This window comes from Leptidea sinapis, chromosome 18 (assembly GCF_905404315.1).
Source record: "Leptidea sinapis chromosome 18, ilLepSina1.1, whole genome shotgun sequence".
Classification (NCBI taxonomy): Eukaryota; Metazoa; Arthropoda; class Insecta; order Lepidoptera; family Pieridae; genus Leptidea; species Leptidea sinapis.
The window spans coordinates 11,981,277-12,001,460 of NC_066282.1; the positions used below are offsets into that span (position 1 = coordinate 11,981,277).

General features: G+C 34.9%; 1 protein-coding gene across 2 annotated transcripts in view; it reads left to right on the plus strand.

Annotated features, from left to right (window-relative positions):
• The window catches only part of LOC126969536 (uncharacterized), a 60,328-nt gene extending 40,144 nt beyond the window's left edge, over positions 1 to 20,184 (plus strand). For both annotated transcript variants that reach the window (XM_050815023.1, XM_050815024.1), the window contains exons 2-3: positions 7,563 to 7,613; positions 17,299 to 20,184. In XM_050815023.1, the coding sequence (XP_050670980.1) occupies positions 17,312 to 19,900 (2,589 nt within the window). In that variant the 5' untranslated portion in view covers positions 7,563 to 7,613; positions 17,299 to 17,311 and the 3' untranslated portion in view covers positions 19,901 to 20,184. The remainder of the gene's footprint in view (positions 1 to 7,562; positions 7,614 to 17,298) is intronic.

Genomic DNA, 20,184 nt, shown 5'->3' on the forward strand with positions numbered 1-20,184 from the left:
ATATAAATTTACAATGCATAAGATTTTTTTAAATGAAAATAAGTGTCGAGACGAGCAGGACCTTCAGCTGATTGTAATTGATACGCCCTGTCCATATAATGCAGGGCCGCATAGGATTCTTGAAATACCCAAAAATTCTGAGTGGCACTACAACTGCGCTACATACATCTTGAGACATAAGATGTCAAGTCTCATTTGCCCAGTAATTTCACTACCTACGGCACTACTAATGCTTACACATTACTGCTTCACGGAATTTCTTCAGAAATAGGCGCCGTTGTGGTACCCATAATCTAGCCGGCATCCTGTGTCGCCCACTGGGTTATAAACTGTAATCAAATAGGTAGTCATGTGATATTTTTTTCATTCTGAAACATCTCATTTGCAAAACAAATTTAAAAAAAACGAGCTGTTGGAACCTTTAATTACCTTTTGCTTTGTTTGTTGAATAAGTGTTCCATACATAGAAGATTAATAGTTAATTGGATATGTCACATTGTATCGCTATATCACCGGAAATGGCAAGTTATGACTCCCATATAATGTGGGTTGGAGAGCTGGTATTGGTACATTGGTACCGTTGTATTGTTCGTATCGTCTCTGTTCTCGTCTGCCACATAATTATTCACAGCACGAATTAATTTTACGACCTTTATTCATGCAAGGGGTCGAAGTTTCAAATTCAAATTCAAATATTTTTATTCAAAATAGGATGTGAAATCACTTATTGAAAGTCAAAAAAAAAACTACCACCCATTCCAAAGTGAATGCCTCAGGCCTGAGAAGAATGGGCGCAACAAACTCGATCGAGATATTTAAAACCGCCATAATACACCGCCTCGATGTCATAAGACAACGATATATTTAATACAATATACTTACTTTTACATACATAAATACATAAAAACATCCATGACTCGGAAACAAACATCCATATTCATCATATAAATGATTGCACCGACCGGGATTCGAACCCGGGACCTCTAGCTTAGTAGTCAGGGTCACTAACCATTCAGCTATGTGGGTCGTCAATCAATGAAATTATATGAAATATAATAATGTGTTTTTTAATAATATTTTGGTAGAAGTGTTTTTATAATATTATATTATTATTTACTTTTAAATAACACTAAACTTGTTATAACGGAACGGAATCATAAGTGATATTTAAGTGGATGTAGAGTTTGTGAATAACATAATATTTTAAATGTAATAAATGAATGAATGTATATTGTATACATAAACGATATGAAATGCTAGAAATATGAATCATTTTAACAAAGTTAAAGTGCTGCTTATAACACACAGATGAATGATTTATGAATTAAAAAGTATGCAGAAGCCATTACTAGAATGTAGGGCAAAGTAGCTAACTTCGTACAGAGTAGTGCTTATTCATGTATTAAAAGCTTCAAATTCTTCGTTTATCTGTACTTAACATGTATTAATATTTCTCACGTGGCAATTAATGATGGAATAAGACTCATAAGATATCTAGATCTAATATAAATAATTAAGATATATATAGATAATTAATTAATAAGATATATTAATAAATAAATAAATAAAATATTTTAAGGCTATGATATATTTTTTTTATGAAAATAAGGGACGAGACGAGCAGGACGTTCAGCTGATGGTAATTGATACGCTCTGCCCATTACAATGCAGTGCCGCTCAAGATGATTGAAAAACCCAAAAATTCTGAGCGGCACTACAACTGCGCTCGTCACCTTGAGACATAAGATGTCAAGTCCCATTTGCCCAGTAATTCGCTAGCTACGGCGCCCTTCAGACTGGAACACAGTAATGGTAGTAATCTATAAGATTACTGCTTCGCGGCAGAAATAGGCGCCGTTGTGGTACCCATAATTTAGCCGGCGTCCGGTGCAAAGGAGCCTCCCACTGGTAAATTATATATGATTGTTATTCCTTGTCAATTTGAAGATAGTCTTCTTCCTTGAATGTTTTCGGAGGTTGTTTCTGAACAAGTTCTCCGTGTACCCGCACCCGATACACACAAGTGTACACCGAATGGCCCCAGTTGGAAATAACTTTAATTCGAACCAAGTCGAATCCTTTGTTGGGCGGATGTTTCACGTCAAAGTACTGTATCGGTTTGCCGTCTTTATTGTACTCAAATGTGCCAAAATCGTGCGGGTACACGTCGCGACGATACTCCAGACCTTCCACTTGAAAGAGACGTGGTGCTGACGAGATTTCTCTGAGGAAATTAAATTAAAATTAGAAGTATTAAGACTCCTATATTTAAGAATTAATATTTATTTAAAAAAAGTTCTGATATATCACGAAAATATCTCACCAAAGGTTAGATCTTAGATAATTTATACTAGATAATGTATAGGTAGAGTTTGTTGCTGTTAGACAACCGATAAAAACAGGCCAGGAATATTAGTTTAGTGTGCGTGATAAGCTACATCTTGCACTCGCGATTTGTATGACTCTTTATGTTAGTGTGCGTGAATTGCTCAAAGTAGAGGTTAGTTCTAAAGTCTATTTTTTGCAACGTTTTCGCAGGTGTCACAGACATTTAAATGATCTAAAGGTTAGATAATTTACTATTATTTACAGGTAAAGGTACCTACCCTTTGCAATATTTATATTAAAAAAAATTGTCAATATTTCATATATGAACACTTTAAACTGTGCGCATCAACATAATAAATATCTAATACAAATTATATTAAGACTTAATTATTGATAATGCTGAGATATGTAGGTAATGTATTTGTTAGAATATGACTAGAATGATTTCACGCCATTTTCACGATCTTCATTAAATTAAATCAATAAAAAATACAGTCATTTCTTTATAAATATTCGCAATTTCATCACAGTGACAAAAAATACTATTATTTACCGAAAATAAGTAACGCCAACTTAGAAAGGAAACATGTCGCAAACTTAGTAGAAACATGTCGTAAACTTAGTTTAAAACTATTTGAACAATTAGTTATAGGTAACACTGTTTGTATGATTGTTTTTTGTCCTAAATAAAAATAAATAAATAAATTATAATATCTTATACTAAAAGTATAGGAAAAAGTGTGTTGAGTCCGAATCGCTCGGCTGTTTTTTATATTTGGCATCTTGGTTTTTATGTGAACTAATGTGATGTGTTAGACAGACGAGCACACGAACAAGGGAGTATTTTTATATTTGGACAAACGAGCGTAGTATCTGATCGTAAGTAATAACAGCTTCCCATACTATCTTTCAATACCGTACGAATCACAGGAACGTAGCCTTTCACATACAGGATGTACTTGATATTTTTATTTGGTAATGTTGTGTGGTGTCGTCCTGAGAGCACCGAGTAAGTAAGCAGTTTTAATTACAGTATTCCCGTTATTTATCCCCATCAAATGATTATGCTTAGATCATTTATATGTCTAGATAGCTTGTGACAGCTGTGAAAAGGTCGAAAAGAATTGAGGTTGACAGTTAAACTCTATTTCGAGCAATGCACGCACACTAAAGTAATAAACCTGGCCTGTTTTTATCGGTTGTCTAGCAGCAAGAGGCTCTATCTAGACGATATCTGAAGTAGTGAATATAATATGTACGATAGTTCGGTAGGGTCGATATTCATATCCATTTTCTATAATATCTTACAATCTCGCAATCTAGACTAAAACCAGTTTTAGTACTCAGTCGACTCTGCTATATGGACTGTGTCTATGTCTATAATTTAACAAACCGTAGAGGGGCATTCAAAATTGTACAGTGCACGTATAAATTTAAACAATTTAATAATAAACGCTTTCTTTCTGAATCGGATTAGGGTTTACGATTAGGGACCTTAAAGTCTAGGGCATTTTCCTATCACCTCATGTATTGGGGATATCGATGCTCCGGTAGCTCTTGTTTTTATGACCCAGTGGCCCGTTTGCCCATATTTATATTAGAATTTAAAAAACATAAATTAACCTAACAGTTAATTTAGGAATTAATTAAATTAATTTAACAACTTGTTTTGCTTCCTATGATTGAGTGTTCTGAAGAGCTGTTTGATTTGATTCCTGTTGAGGAATTCCACCTTCGCACAACACTCCACAAATATGGATATCATCCTCACCATCAGGATGTGTGGCGTTCCTTATCAGTGCGGTTTTCAAGAAACTTTCTTCCACTTACAACCAAGGTGGAATGAGTTTCCTTGTGCGGTGTTTCCAGGATGATACGACATGGGTACCTTCAAAAGGGCCGGCAACGCTCTTGTGATCCTCTGGATGCAACAGCATACACATTTTGCAACAGCAAAAGAATGTGGGCGGCGGTGATCACTTAATATCAGGTTACCCGTACGCTCGTTTGTCCTCTCTACCATAAAAAAATTTACCATATTCTATTTTGAGCTATTGTTATTATGGTTTAGTTAGGTAGAGGATGACATTAGACTGACAACGTCAGTGTCAACTTTATGATGACAGGTTGAGTACATAGCGTAAAGGACAAGCAAACACTTGCATTTCCAATAGTTACAAGGATGACGGATATCAGTTTGACAAGACCTCGATTGCTCACATAGGTTTTGTGTCTGGTAATAGACAGCGGCTTACGGGTTCGCTCAGCACTAGAAAACTGACTGGAAAAATTGCATTCAAGCCACTATTTAAGTAATTCCGGCTGGTAGCAATAACATGTTAATAATGTAATATAATATGCATTCCAAGTCTGTCTGTATACCCGGCTATTACTACAATTTACAATATGTGTGTGTGTGTGTGTAAAATTTATGTAAGTTGTAACGTAAAGTACGCAAAAAGAATATTTTGCAACCAAGTCGCTGAAAAATATATAAACCTACATGACTTACGTAGGTTGTGAACCTTTGAAAGATATTTAAACTAAGTTGTAGTTCTTCTGAAATCCTAAAGAAAATCCGCGATGGCTTAGTGGCTATCTGTCAGTAACCATTTCTTACAATTAATCAAAACTTTCTTTACTTGCGACGCTTTGAACTCTTATTCAGGATTACTTATACAAATAAATAACATTCTTAAACATTAAATATAATTTATAACTGTTTGACATTATGTCACTATTGAGTACTTTTGACGATATCATAGGTAAAAAAAACTAGACATTTAACTTTGTCGACTTTGACCTGAGCGTTGAATGCGTTTCCCGTGGAAAGTAAAGTATGTTGGTAGAGCCCTATCGCGCGTCACTTCCAGCTATTAACAAATAATCCTTTTATTATATTACTTATGTTCGGTTCCTCTCTTTTCAACGGCCTTCCACAAAGGCCTCCCCCAAAGATATCACGACGATCGGTCCTACGCTGCCCCCATCCATCCTACTCCGGCGATCTTGACCAGATCAACGGACCATCTTGTAGGAGGGCCTACGAACATTGTGTTCTTCGAGCTATGTCCCCTGCCCTCTCCCACTTCAGTGTCGCAAGCATTCGAGCTATGTCGGTGACTTTGGTAGTCCTCTCCTTTGCCCTCTGAGCGACCATAAGCTTTTTCAAAAGGCCTATAGTAGTTAGACCACGTCTGCGATACTCGCAAGCATTCGAGCTATGTCGGTGACTTTGGTAGTCCTCTCCTTTGCCCTCTGAGCGACCATAAGCTTTTTCAAAAGGCCTATAGTAGTTAGACCACGTCTGCGATACTAAACAAACTACACTTAAATCAAATACAGAGACTCCTTCATTGAGACTTTAAAAAAAAACTGGCAGCTGGAGAGACTGCCGACAGAAGAGAAAACTTAGAACTTTTAGAATTTAATTTTGAAATTTCATAATGTTTAAACACATTTAAATAATTATTTTCAATTTATTCTTAAAAAACATTTTCAATAATATATTAATCAAACAAAAACACTATTTCAACAATGCACAGTATATATTAAACTTTTCACTAAATCCATTCAATTTCACTTATAAGATATACACAGCACTAATGTTGCACAATACGTCAGCTGTTTAGCTACAGGTATACTGCTATAAGTATTTCGGTGACGCATATTCACGAGATTTCACCTATCCGAAAAGTGTCATATATATATTTTTTAATACTTTTTTTCGCGTGTGCCAGTCATGGTGTATGCCGGTGACGCGAATTCATAAAATCCCTTGGCAAAAAGTGCCCAACGCAGCTAAAAAGTTTTCCCTTCAGAGATTCTCTTATTACTTACTTGGGAACACTTTCTTCATAAATAAACTTAAAATATATATATAAATGTTCACAACATTTAATACCATCTGCGCTGCTTTGCCAATCTAAGCCAGACGATGGAATATTTTGTTACACGTAACCACAGCTGATGTTGTCATCGCTTGAATATTATATATCTAGTGTGAAAACGAGATATATGCATCGAAAACAATAAAATGTAAAAGAATATATATATCGTAAAATTTGCTGTTTGAAAACCACTATTTTATTTTATTTCTTAAGTAAAGCTGTAAACGGTTTTCCCCCTTATTCATAATAGTCTGTTTACTTAAAGCATTGCTAATTCTCACTCTGTCTTCTTCTATTGATCTAAGTGAGAATGAAAAAAACACTCCTTAGCGGCTGTTTAAAGTTAGCGGACCATTATGAATAAGGGGGTTAGAATTATATACTTACCTAAATACTGATTGCCTGTGAGGGGAAATGTCTCGTAGATAGGTACTGTTGCGTAGTACATTCGCTTGTTAAAGAGGCAATTACATAAATAGGAGAAAATAATTTACAGTAAAAAGTTTATATACAGTGTAGATTGAGTGTGAAACCTCCATAACTGCAACTCATGCTGGGGTCCCAACACATTGGCACTGAATTACCTCTGTTAGTGGGACAAAGCAAACCTCTATATCTGGGATTCGTAATTTTAAGCCTCAATAATCTTCAATTTTAGTTTTGCTTTTCTACCCATACCCGGAATGTTTATTTAAAAAATGTCAAACCGAAGTCCAGACACAACTAATATGACAGATTTATGTAATTGACACATTCTGTTATATAATTATTATTATATTTGTACTATTAAAAAAACGCGTGCTTAAATATTTTTGTTAATTACATTTGTATGTGTATTATCTTAATTTTTTTTTTATGAAAACTATTAACTATTATTTAATAATAACACCTATATAATATATAACTGAATTAATCTGTATTTTGACCTCTTAATGAAACCCTCTGTAAATGAGATGGATATTTATTTATACGTGGATATCTAAGACACTGCGTAAGTGGAAAATCTCTATAAGTGAAACCAATATGCAGGTCCCTTCATGTCTCACTTAACCAGGTTTTACTGTAGTTTAAATACATTTTTCGTTCAGTACCTTAAACATGTGTATTTATTAAAATAGGACTATTGACATTCATGCACAAATGGCAAATAAGCAGATATATTTATTTCATCGTCCATTCTGCCAGCCTAAAAGCCTTGTTACAAAACAAAAAAATACCCTCGCGAAATCACTAAAATCCGAGAATAGACATTAAAATTAATATTATAAATTAACATATTAAAAAAATGTTGTGCATTTCATGTTTGTTTTTGCAAATTACTAATAATATTGTTTCCTTTTATAGATAATATCTAACAACGTTACTGGTAGTGGTGGTAGCTGAACAAGGTCACAGGTGTGTATATTTCACATTATCAACTATTTATTAGATATATGTATTAGTGACTAGTCAATGTTAGTGAAACGATTAGGTATTCCACGGTCGTATCTTTGGATGATCCTAACCCTATATTTTTTTAAATAAAAGTGACCCTTACGTTGTTTAACACATGAGCCATCTGTCAGTGACAGTCCCACCAAAATGCGTCGGCTTTAGAGATTACAACCCCACACAAAAATGTGAGCCGTCACGGGACGCCTGGCAGATGTGAAACATCGACATTATTTTGTAAAAGTAATATGCAGAAAAGAACATATTGTGATAGGAACTAAATATGTCATAATGATAAAATAAAATATTACGATTTTTTTCCAGATAACGATGACTATTTATTGAATAAACATTTATTTTCATTAAATACAAAAATTTACGAATTTATTTCAAATCGTGACTACTTAATTCGTTTAATCAGTGACTTCGGTAATAGTTATATTCGATGTTGCCTCTGAGGACGGTATTACTGTGACAAGGCGACGCGTCGCCACGGCATGCGTCGCCACGCCAGAAAATTGGTTTTACGTGCGGCTATAGATGTTTCACATCAAAATCTAAAAAAATTATATTCTGGGTACAATAAAGCAAATAATAAATGCATTTACGATTAGTACAAAGCTATTATATTTTTATCTCCAACACACTTTTATCTAAACTAATATTATAAACAGAAAGGTTTTAATTTTTTGTATGTTTGTTTTTCTTTTGCACAGGCACTTCTGTTTCGAGTGGATGTTAGATTATGATAGCGATTTTAAGCCAAATTTTTGAGAATTAATATACACTATTTGAATTGATAAACTCATGAATGACTTTACTAATGTTAAAAATAAATTTCACCTATAAAAATTGTATTATGAGACAGTGATAAATACGCTAAGTGTTATCAGGCGATTATAAGGAAACTATTAAACATATTAAAGAATTTTAGACTGATATCGAAAGTACGTTAACTAATCATAATATTTACATCAATTACTTTTTAAAAATCAAACAAGAATTACCAAAATTTTTATATTACACTCCCTAACATTTCGTATGAGATTGGTAGAGAGATTTTAGTTTAGGCCTTTCTCAGATTTAATAATTCTAAAACAATATTTATTTTGCGCTAACGCGGGTGAGTAAAAGTCAGTGAAATAAGGAGATTAAGGACAGCGATTAAAATTATTAAAATATACTGTATTGATTTAAAATATACTCTACTTCTAGCACTAACAAAACAAAAATATGAAATAAACAAAACATGTAAAAATTTATAAGAATACCATGACTCGGAAACATATATTCATATTCATCTTAATATAAATAATTGCACCTACCGGGATTCGGGTGGACATCTAGCTCAGTAGGCAGGTTCACTAACCACTGGACTATAGGGGTCGTCGAATAAGGGGGGCCAATCGGGCAAGAGGCTCATGTGATGGGGAGTGGTGAAGCAACAGTCCATGGACATCCGCAGCAACAGGTGTCAAGAGATGCGTTGTCGGCCTTTAAGTTTATAATAATAAGGTAGGTACTGCAACGTCCTTCATACTCTAAATCTGTATTAATACTTATCAAAATAAAAAATATGATAACATTCTTGGGTGTGATGCACACTGTGTAATATTTTGGATAGAAGCTTATAATTTTCTCTAATATTCACATTGTATTAGTTTTCCCAAATTTTATTATATTATTTAGAAAAATATATGGCATCACTTTGTTGTTCGTCCGTTCGCCTTCTCTCTGTCTGTCAAGACCCTTTATCTAAAGGGAACGCGTGCAGGTATCGAGTTGAAATTAAAACTAGATAAATCAATACGAAGAAGTTATTACAAGTTTATAGCCGGAAAAACTTATATTTCGACACTCTGAAGGTAATCAAAACTTACTTAACCTACAAATACCCTGTATTTTCCGTTTGCCTAGAGTAAGTTTCAGTTTAGAACTATGAAATTTGGCAAGCTATACCAACTTATACTGAAAGTATAGGGAAAAATCTGAAAACTATCAATTTATAATTAAATCGCACTTGCCCGCATTTTTTTTTCCATCATTGCCTTTTCGGCTACTCGATTAGTAGATCGTTTGATTATCTTAAAGAGCATCGGTTTTGACCATCAACGGGATGTTCAGAAAGCCAATAAATAGTAGCAAATCTATGTCTATACCGTATTAGGCTTGTTTACGTCTTGTCATTACTCTATACTAATTTTAAATAATACCCTACACAGCCCAATAAACAGTCAAGTAATGGCCGCTATACTAGTGGGTGATAAGCGTCATCATTACATATTCTGTCTTAAAATGGCTCTTACTGTTATGGATTCAAAGTTTAAAATACATTATAGCGCACGTGTAACACCGATATTTATTCGAGCCTTGTCGGAGCAAATTCCTTTGCTTGTCTCCGCAAACATTGACGTGAAACCTCTTCCAATATGCTTAGCTATATTGACCCGTATACAAGTCGTAATAAGGTTGATTAAGGTTAACAAAGGACCTCGTCTGCGCCCTCATTGCGATTTGTATAGTGAAACAGCATTACGTGATATTGCACACATACATTTATACGAGATAAATCTTCACATCTATAGCATGATGAATTACTTTGATATGAAGACAATACAAACGTCTAGATTACAGACAGTCAGATAAACTTGTGAGAAATGAAACAAAGGATAAAATAAGTAATACTTAGATATCATTACATATTATAAAACAAAGTCCTCCACCGCCTGTCTGTCTGTTCGCGATTAACTACTCCACCGATTTTCATGCTGATGTCACCAATAAATAGCCTGGTTCTTGAGGAAGGTTTTAATGTATAATTATTTAGCTTTTTTTTCATAAACGGTATTTGTCGGAGATGTCGGAAAAAATAAGCCGCCTCGGAGCTTTCACCCAAAACCCTCTCTAAACCCTTTGTGATATATGAAAAGATAATATATGTAATGTCTTGAGTCTTCAGAAAAGTCAGCGATGGCATATGTCTATCTCTTAAGGATAGCATTCAATATCCATTTATTTCAATTGACAGAACACTGTCCGTTGGTTCAAATAGTATAGTATGGTTTTATCTTGAACCGATGGCATCAAAATTAACTTTCATAAGTGTACAAAATATTGTACCTAAATTAATAAAAGAATTATATTATATTTCATTTGCTCAACGCAAGTATCAGACATTATAAACAAAATACATGTTTAAAAGGTTAAGTTATAATAGTGAATTTTAACGTTTGAACGTCCGCGTCGCCGGCAAGTATTTATTTTAACCCTGTTACAAGTGCAAGAGGACGCTTTTTGTATTTTTTAACCGACTTCAAAAAGGTTTTCCATTCGATTCGTTGTATTTTTTTATGGATATATAGATTACGCTAATATTAATGATTTATGATCCGAATTTCGTGATTCTTCTTTAGTTTGATGTATATGCTTCTACAATATGATCCCAGAAGATGTACAAAACAAATGTATTACGAAATTTAAAAGAATTGTTAAAAAACGTTTGTGTGGGAAAGGTTATTATAGCATAAACGATTTTCGTAATGACACCACGGACTGGGAATAAAGGGAACTCCCTCAAGCTCTTTAATTATAAATGTTTATTGTACGATATCACATTGTAATCCATATTTTATATTAAAAAAAAGCCCGCCTAGTTTCTTGCGCCCATTCTTCTCAGGTCTGAGGCAGTCTCTTTTGAATGGGTGGTAGTTTTTGACGTTCAATAAGTGATTTTAAATCATATTTTGAATAAAAAAAATTGAATTTGAATTTAATGCGGAATATTTGGTCCCATAAATGTTTGAAACACAATATGGCTACGTAGTTTTCTTTTTATTATGAATATTTTTGTTTACGTTGATGATATTTACGATGTAATTTTAGATTGAATGCGGCTTTTTAAGAGTTTTCATTAAGGTTAATTAGATATAATAATTAACTCGTGTCATGATAAGTGGGTCTTAGGCACCATTCATAGCTTACAAACATTCTTCACGTTATATTTGATCACTTGTCCACAAGAAGAACGTGAAATATAGTTTCAAACAGCATTTTTTCGGAATCGATTCCTTTTTCCGTTCCCTTTTCTTGGTATCTGTATTGTTAGTTATTGAAGTCGGTTTTTCTAAACGTAGTTCTTTATTGCTCTGAAAATTACTCCTAAGACCCACGGTGAAATTTGGATTCATTGCCAAAAATTTAATAGATGTAGTCGATACTTGTAATTTGGAACCCGGGTTCCATAATACCAGCAGCAAACCTCCAAATACATTTTTTTTAATTCTCTCAATAACACAATGTTTCTCTTCAATTGTTTGATTTTGTAAATTCGTGCCTTATATAAATGTTAACTAGTAAGTTTTTAGGTATATAATATCACTTTTCGAGATAATTAGTGAAACATTTTTGTTGAAAACTAAAAAAACAAAGTAGGGTTCTAAATTTCAACCCCTTCCTCTACGGGTTGACTGGTGGGCCAGTTGATGAAAACTTGATAATAGGAGACATTACAACCAGTTTTCCATTCTCTATGTTTTTGTTAATTTTCTCCTTGGCTTTTAATCCTAGATCGATATAGAGTCATGGATGTTTATTTGTATTTATTTATATCGTATTAAATATTCGTTATCATGCAACCCTTAACACAGGCTTTGCCTAATTTGGGGCAAGATAAGTTGTGTAAAAGAGAGTCAATATAAAAGAAAACTTTTAAAAACGTTTTATAATCGATGAACGCCGGCTGCATGCACGAAATAGTGTCACGTTACGCCTGATCCAAGCGTGCAAGCGAGAGAGACGGAGGAACAACTGATAGAGAGGCACGATCGGCCAAATATTTCGGTTTGTGACTATCTATCTCTCCTACCGACGTTGTTTCCACGTAACTCCTTGTATTACACAAATACAAAATAATGATAAAAATTCAATTCAATTCATAAAAGCATGCAATTTCATATCAATGTTTTCTTATGATGTTATCACGTAAAATTAACGTCCGTAGACCGGCTTAACAGACAACAATTTTTTCGTCGTTTTTATAAATGCTTACTTTGCTTTGCTTGCACGTCAGTCTTTCTCATAACTAAAACAAGTTTCTACCAAAAGCAGATACTCATAAATAATTCTAATTAACTTTCACCAGACCCTTCAGACAAACAACAGATTTAATCAATAAAACTGTAGTTGTAAAAATAACTAAACATAATCCAATGTTCTAATCTAAAATCCTATATTTGTTTGTCGTTGTTGACTACATCCACAAACAATTTCAATTTTAATGCTTCGATAACTTCACCGGCACATAACATTATAATGAATGTAAATAAAAAGAGCTTTATTCTTACATGCTCTACGGTCGAACTTGTCACTCCAAACCGTAAATAGAAGCAGAGAGAACCATTATTCTCGAATAACAATAGTAGGTTGTTTTATAATGACGGAAGTTGACGCAGTAAAGATTGGGGTCAAACTGGGGTCCGAGGATTATAATATAATTCATGCACTCACATACGCCATAAGCATATTTGCACGAACATGTACAATTGTATGCTAAGTAATGTACATCTGGCAATACCGCTCCATAAATTTCAATATTCGATTTGATCAGGTGCGTATTTCGACATGTTGATTCGTTAAGAGTGTTCGTGTATAGATTATTAGTTAAAACCTGATTGAGATATCAGGCAGCTGCATTAAATTCTTATCTGCCAATATTCAAATTCTCGTTTCGATTTTTGTATCAGTAACATCTGCTCACGATAATCTCCGCAATCAATACCTAGATTATTCTTAAATGTAGTCAAGTTAATCCCAAAACCCGACTATACCTATAACAATAGAGATCTACTTAGATACTAGTCCTTAATACTAATATTTTGTTCAAGACCATAATGTAGACCTACGTTTAATCGGTGCCTAATCGACTACCCTTTTTCCTCCGAGCTTAATTCAATCCTATTTAAATAATGAATAAAATAGATCAGCATTTTTGACAGGAAAAGATCATATCGTATGAACACGAAAATAAATAGCTACAATGTATAACGTATTTTTTTCATAACTGTAGTCAATGACGTTCTACTGCAATATAAGGACATTTAATTCGCAGTCTGATAGCGGAACGGCAAAATAAAGAACAACCTAAACTAAAGACAATGTAAGCCTTACACCTTTCTCCTTAGTTGTGTGTCAACTGTCACTGTCCGAATCTGGTTCTAAAGTCAACATACGTACGTAACCTGAACTGAATAATTATTTTACAATGCTGCTTATCGACCAAAAATATTTTAAACAACTGGAATAATGTATAGATATAGCAGTTGAAGCATATTATGGTATTATTTGCGGCAACGTCATTAACTGTAGGTAGTAATTTAATTCAACACATTTTTGGCAACTTTTTTGCGATTTTTGCGACCGTTTTTAAAACATCAAGATGTACTCGTGTTCCATGTGATGTACAGGTTCTCCTAAAGGTCCTTGAGCTTTGTTTTTGCATTTGCTAATGTTATTATAACTTATTTCTCTTACAAAACTACGTACCAGATGTTTAATTCGTGGCGGACTGCCATTATTCTCGTTGCGTCAATATTTAGCATCAACTGAACTGTAACAACAATATTGAGCGTTAACTTTTGGGAATGCACGTGACAACTCCAATTAGTTCAGAAACTCAGAGAGTGCTATGTCACTTAATCAGCGTCTACAGCATGTAAATAGACTCATAGTAAAATCATCATCATCATAACATTCCACATGTGATATAATATATTCTTTGAGCTAGAGGTTAAAAGCCATTTTCTGTGTCTCATATTAGTTTCGAGATTGGGAGACACATTGCTTTTTAAACCAACTGTGTTTTGGACAATCAATCTCTCCATGTCAAAGCCCCTTTCCAAACTGATGTAGCCTCATGAGGTTTACCAAGTATTGTTACAATATTATGTTCATGTCAATTACTACACGCCCAAATAGTTTCTGGACCTCGCTGGAAAGTAATGCCCCCTCTCGTCCTCTTTCACCCCTCGCGCTCGTCCTGTTGCGTCAGTACGGATTGCAGTTTCGTTACCGTTAGGTTCATAGGTATTGTCGTGATGTTTTCGTTCATCACTGCTTTGATTATAAAGTTTTCAATGTTACGTTTTGACTTTTGTTGTTAATAGTTTTGTCGTTTCTGTTGTTCTGTGAGAAATACTCATTGTACTTAACTCAGATGCTTTCATTGTTTTTTCATAATTATAATAATAACAATTTACATAAATCAATAATATAGAAGTTTATTTATTATTAATAATATTAGGGTATTATTTAGTGAAGCTTGTTTTGTACACTGTAACAATGCGACGGTATGACGTCATCCACGTCAGGTCCAGCGATAATGTAACCTATGGTTAATAAATATAAGCACCTATTTATTTTCTATCAATTAAACAGCTACAATTGTACTCACCTTTAGGTGCATATGGACCCACAATTTAGACGCTTTCAAGCGTGCATTTATTTCATATGCCGTTGTGCCCCTATGTCATTACCAGCAGAGTACGTAAGTCTGAAATCACAAGCTAACACTGCTAACATTACCACCTTCTTTCACATCATACTTTGGTTTGCTTGATTTTTTTTGTAGTCCTATCTAGTTTTTGTTTTGGTTCGATAGCTTAAGAACATTTTACATCATCCCAAGCCTTATTCAAAGATTATATTTAAGCTAAGATACGTCCCCGCATGCACGTGGTGTTTTTTTTATGAAAATAAGGGACGAGACGAGCAGGACGTTCAGGCGATGGAAATTGACACTCCTTGCCATTCTTAAAAAACCCCAAAATTCTGAGCGGCACTACATTGCGCTCGTCACCTTGAAACGTTGCAAATATATAAAGTCTCATTTGGCCAGTAATTTCACTACCTACGGAGCCCTTCAGACAGAAACACAGTAATGTTTACTGCTTTACGGCAGAAATAGGCGCCGTTTTGGTACCCATAAACTAGCCGGCATCCTGTGCAAAGGAGCCTCCCACTAGTACAAGTAGCAGGAGAACTGTAGGAGGTTCCTTTAATATTGTATATCTATAACAGGGACTGTGTAAACTTGACCCTTAGGTCAATCAAGACAACTCCAGATTTGACACCAAACTAATTTGAACTCTTGTTTCTTTACATTCTGCGCAATCAAGCTTTTCTAGACATCTATATAAAAAAAAATGATAGAAGTTTTCATTTGTGCATCATGGAAAAACAACTGGATACATACATACATAAAATCACGCCTCTTTCCCGTAGGGGTAGGCAGAGACCACTACTTTACAACAACTGGATAAAAGAAGTTTTAAGAAACGATTTTTGTAAGCACTACGTCATGTGTGTACGCAAACGAAGTCGCAGGTCATCACGTAGTATAATATTTGCGATGCCCAAAGTTTATTGTATCATACTGTAAGTTTAACCGAGGTAGGTTAAAAATATAGATCGTCACTGAATTTACCCAAAAAAAACTTATACACAACGAATTGTATATCCAGGTTACGTTTTGAGAAATGATCAATTTATAGAAGCACCCTCTTTCCACACCTTCAAGCGAGCACTTCCAGGAGAAGCTATCTAATGTCCTTTCCAAGGTCTTAAACTATGCCCATAACAAATTTCACCTAAATCGGAAAGTTAATTAAAAGAAATTAAAATTTTTAATAAGTATGGCCGAAAAACAAACACTGCGACGAACCACTTTTGTATTATTATGTGAAGAACGAAAAATTGTTTTCTTATTCAGCAATCTTTACCATGATTCCGTATGCCTTATTACACTTATTGATAGTTATAAATAAACAAGCGCGTATCGCTTTCTATTAAACACTACAACATCAGGGTGGTCACCGTAAATCAATACCTAATGTCACTAAAACATTAACCCCCTTATTTATAATGGTCCGCTAACTTAAAACAGCCGCTAAGGAGTGTTTTTTCTCATTCTGACTTAGGTCAATAGAAGACAGAGTGAGAATTAGCAATGCTTTAAGTTAGCAGACTATTATGAATGAGGGGGTAAGAATATCGGACGGTATTTATCTGCTATGAACGTGACGCACATAAAGACACAGGCCATTTTGTAGCTTTAAAATACTTCAAATAAAATTAGAAAAACAAAATTTTATGAACGATGCGGTACTCGAACTCACCACCTCAGGCATTCGGTGCCGGTGCTCTATCCAACTGAGCAGATATTATTCATTCAAAATTATCCAAGATATCGTTTCATGTAGGATTTTCCCGAAGTAAGAAAACAAAACAGCACATGAATTAGTTGGATGTTTATAACGTATAAAGTAATGCAAAAATGTTGGAAATGTTTTTAACCATTCCAAAGATTCTCCCCATAAAAACCTATTTCAAGTATGAATTTAAATAAGTATAAATAATTTATGATAATATGATATAGCATAAATTGCACTTATTGCATTTTATAAGCTTCGAAAAAATTAACTGTTATCAATTAAACTTGCCAGTTTACAAATAATATTTCCAAATGTTTAGCCTAACAGGGTGTTCATTGAAACAATACTTACATTGTTTCGTAATTGCTAAACTGGTTTACAGTTTCCACCAAGTTGTATAATAATTTACCGTTTGTTTGATGCTCGTTTACATCTTATTTCAGAGTTCGCTACGACATGGGAGCAAGGCCCCGGGAGTTAATACTGCTCCTGGCAGTTTGCGCGTTAGCTATCAGCGAGGCAGTAAACAACACCAAGGAGGTAAAAGAAAAGGACTCCGATAACTTCCTCTTCCAATACGAAGACTACGATGCAGCCGATGGCCAGGAAGTTCTCTTCAATGAAGACAGACCTTGCCCACGTGATTGCATATGCACCGTATCTCAGGGATACAGAATAGCAAAGTGCAACCGACTGGAACTTGGCACTCAGAAATTCGGAGATGACATTACAGATCTTGTAATTGAAAATGCAGAGATACCGATTGAGCTTGATGACTTTATTTTCAAGAAATTGGGTCTACATCAGGTAGCCACGATTAAAATTGTTAATAGTACCATTAAATCAGTGGGTCCTAAAGCATTCCACGGTCTCCATGAACTTTATGCTGTTAACCTTTCGAACAACAAACTCAAGAGTCTTCATCCCGAAACTTTTGCCACCAATAAAAAGTTATTGTTGTTGACGCTTCCGAACAATCCCTTTAAATTTCCAGCACCGGGATCACAAGAATACTTCTTAAACGCATCCTCTGTTCAAGAACTTGTTCTTTCTAACTGTAACATGCAATATGTAACTGCAAATACTATCAAACATATGCCCGGACTGATGTATCTCAATCTGGCCGGAAATAATCTGTCCGATATGGAAGCTGACACCTTCAAGAGTCTTTTAGACCTAGAAGAGTTAGACCTTAGTGACAACAACATCAAATCTCTTCCTGATGACATTTTCTCAGAAAACACAGAGTTAGCGACACTCCATATTCAGAGAAACCCAATCGACTCCGTGTACGGACTTCAGATATCTGACCTTCTTACACTTAACGCTGGTCAAACCAATATACAGTTTGTTGGTCCTTCCATGTTTAATGGCATGTCTTACATAGCTAACTTAAATCTTAGTGGAAATAGTATTGAAAAGATTCATAACCAGGCATTCCACAAACTTGTTGAACTCAACTATCTTGACCTTTCATACAACAATTTAGATTTTATTTCCAGTGTTCTTATCAAAGAAAACATTGAATTAGATATTTTCAAAATATCAAACAATCCCAGATTAAAACATTTGCCAGAAGACGGGTTCCAGTGCTCTGCAGAGCAATTCAATATTTATTTGTTCGAGGCTGCTAATTGTGGTCTAGAAGAAATTTTTGATAACTCACTTAAGACATTTACGGCTTTGTCTCAAATTAACCTCTCTGGCAATAAAATCAAAACAATCAGTACACAAGTATTCTCTCGCAGCCCAAAATTAGTTGAAATCAACCTTTCGTACAATCATCTCGCAAGCTTAGATGCTAAAATTTTTGAAAAGAACAAAGAACTCGGCAAACTGAACCTTCAAGGTAACCCTTTGAAAGTGCTATCTGCTGATGTATTTGTTCACACACCGATGTTAACTTGGTTAGATATGAGCCATTGTGAATTAACGTCACTATGGAAAGATGACAAGAACCGCTCTGCACACCTTCTCGATAATTTAAGTTTCTTAAATGTATCACATAATCGTATTACCGAGATCAAACAAACTGAACTTTCCCATCTTAATAAATTGCTCACTCTGGACATTACCAACAATTTACTTGCATGTAGTCGTGACTTTGAAAATCTTATGTCTTGGCTTAGTACGAAAAAGGTTTCACCGAACGGAAACTCTGCTAGCATTGCAAATCTATCTAAGGATGCAAAGGAAGAAGAAGGTACATATAGTTGGGAGTTCCTTACGCGTAAAACATGTGGCACTGCTATGACACATCCTGTTGAGTTATTACCACCAGTAGATGAAGAAATATGGGAAAGAATCGACAAAGACGCAGTGGGCGACATCGGACTTAAGGAAATGCTTGATGACGGAAAAGTTGCAGATGACACAAAGAGCACAAATGTTAATAAGATTGAGGGAGATAACGAGGATGATGACGCAGATGACGAGGCCGATGATGATGCTGATGAAGACGGTGATGATGATTCAGCTGAAGATTACGATGACGACGATGAGGAAAATAGCGACGATAACGTAGATTTGAAAGTTAAGCTCATCGAAAAACCTGAAGGTAAGCTGCTATCCACTACTGCTGCACCAAAAGAACAATCGCCAGGCAAAAACAAGATGAAGATTGACATTAAGTTACTAGAAAATGACATCGTGTATGATGACTTGGACCCTGAAGTATTCGTGCAAGGGTCGTTAGAAGAGCCTGATCACGGCAAATACGAGTATCTGTGGCCAGTTTTGATTTCTGTTTTAAGTGCTCTGTTGCTCCTCATTGTAATCGCTAAGGTCGTGATGCTCGCTTGCGGTAGAAAGAATAAGCAAGTGAGATACAACAGTGCCATAATAGCGGCCATGAGTCAACCAGGCCGTACGAAGAAGGACTGTGGGTTGGTGTATCAGCAGTTGTCAGAAGACCTCACCGGTCCGGCCACACCAAAACTGAACCGCTACGCACCACTTCACAACGTAACTGTGAACGCTTCCAACGTCCAGTCTTACGAAAGCAGTCCATTCCACCACAGCAACATTGTGCCCGAGGCTGTGTAACTCCGTACAAACCTTACTATAATATGTACACTAATAACTGTGTTAACTCGTTAAGTGATGCAATAAGGCGCTATTCACACAAAATTTCATAACATTTTGATATTCGTAAGTGCCTTCAATCAATGTTCGAACAAGATCCATCTAGCGCTGCATAATTAAGTAATTGTAACAAGAAAGTCAAATTTCAACAAATTAAGTTAAGATATACATAATTATTATATATTATACAAATTAGTTGATAGGTCTATTTTATGTACTTAAAATTATTAAAATTAAACACTTAA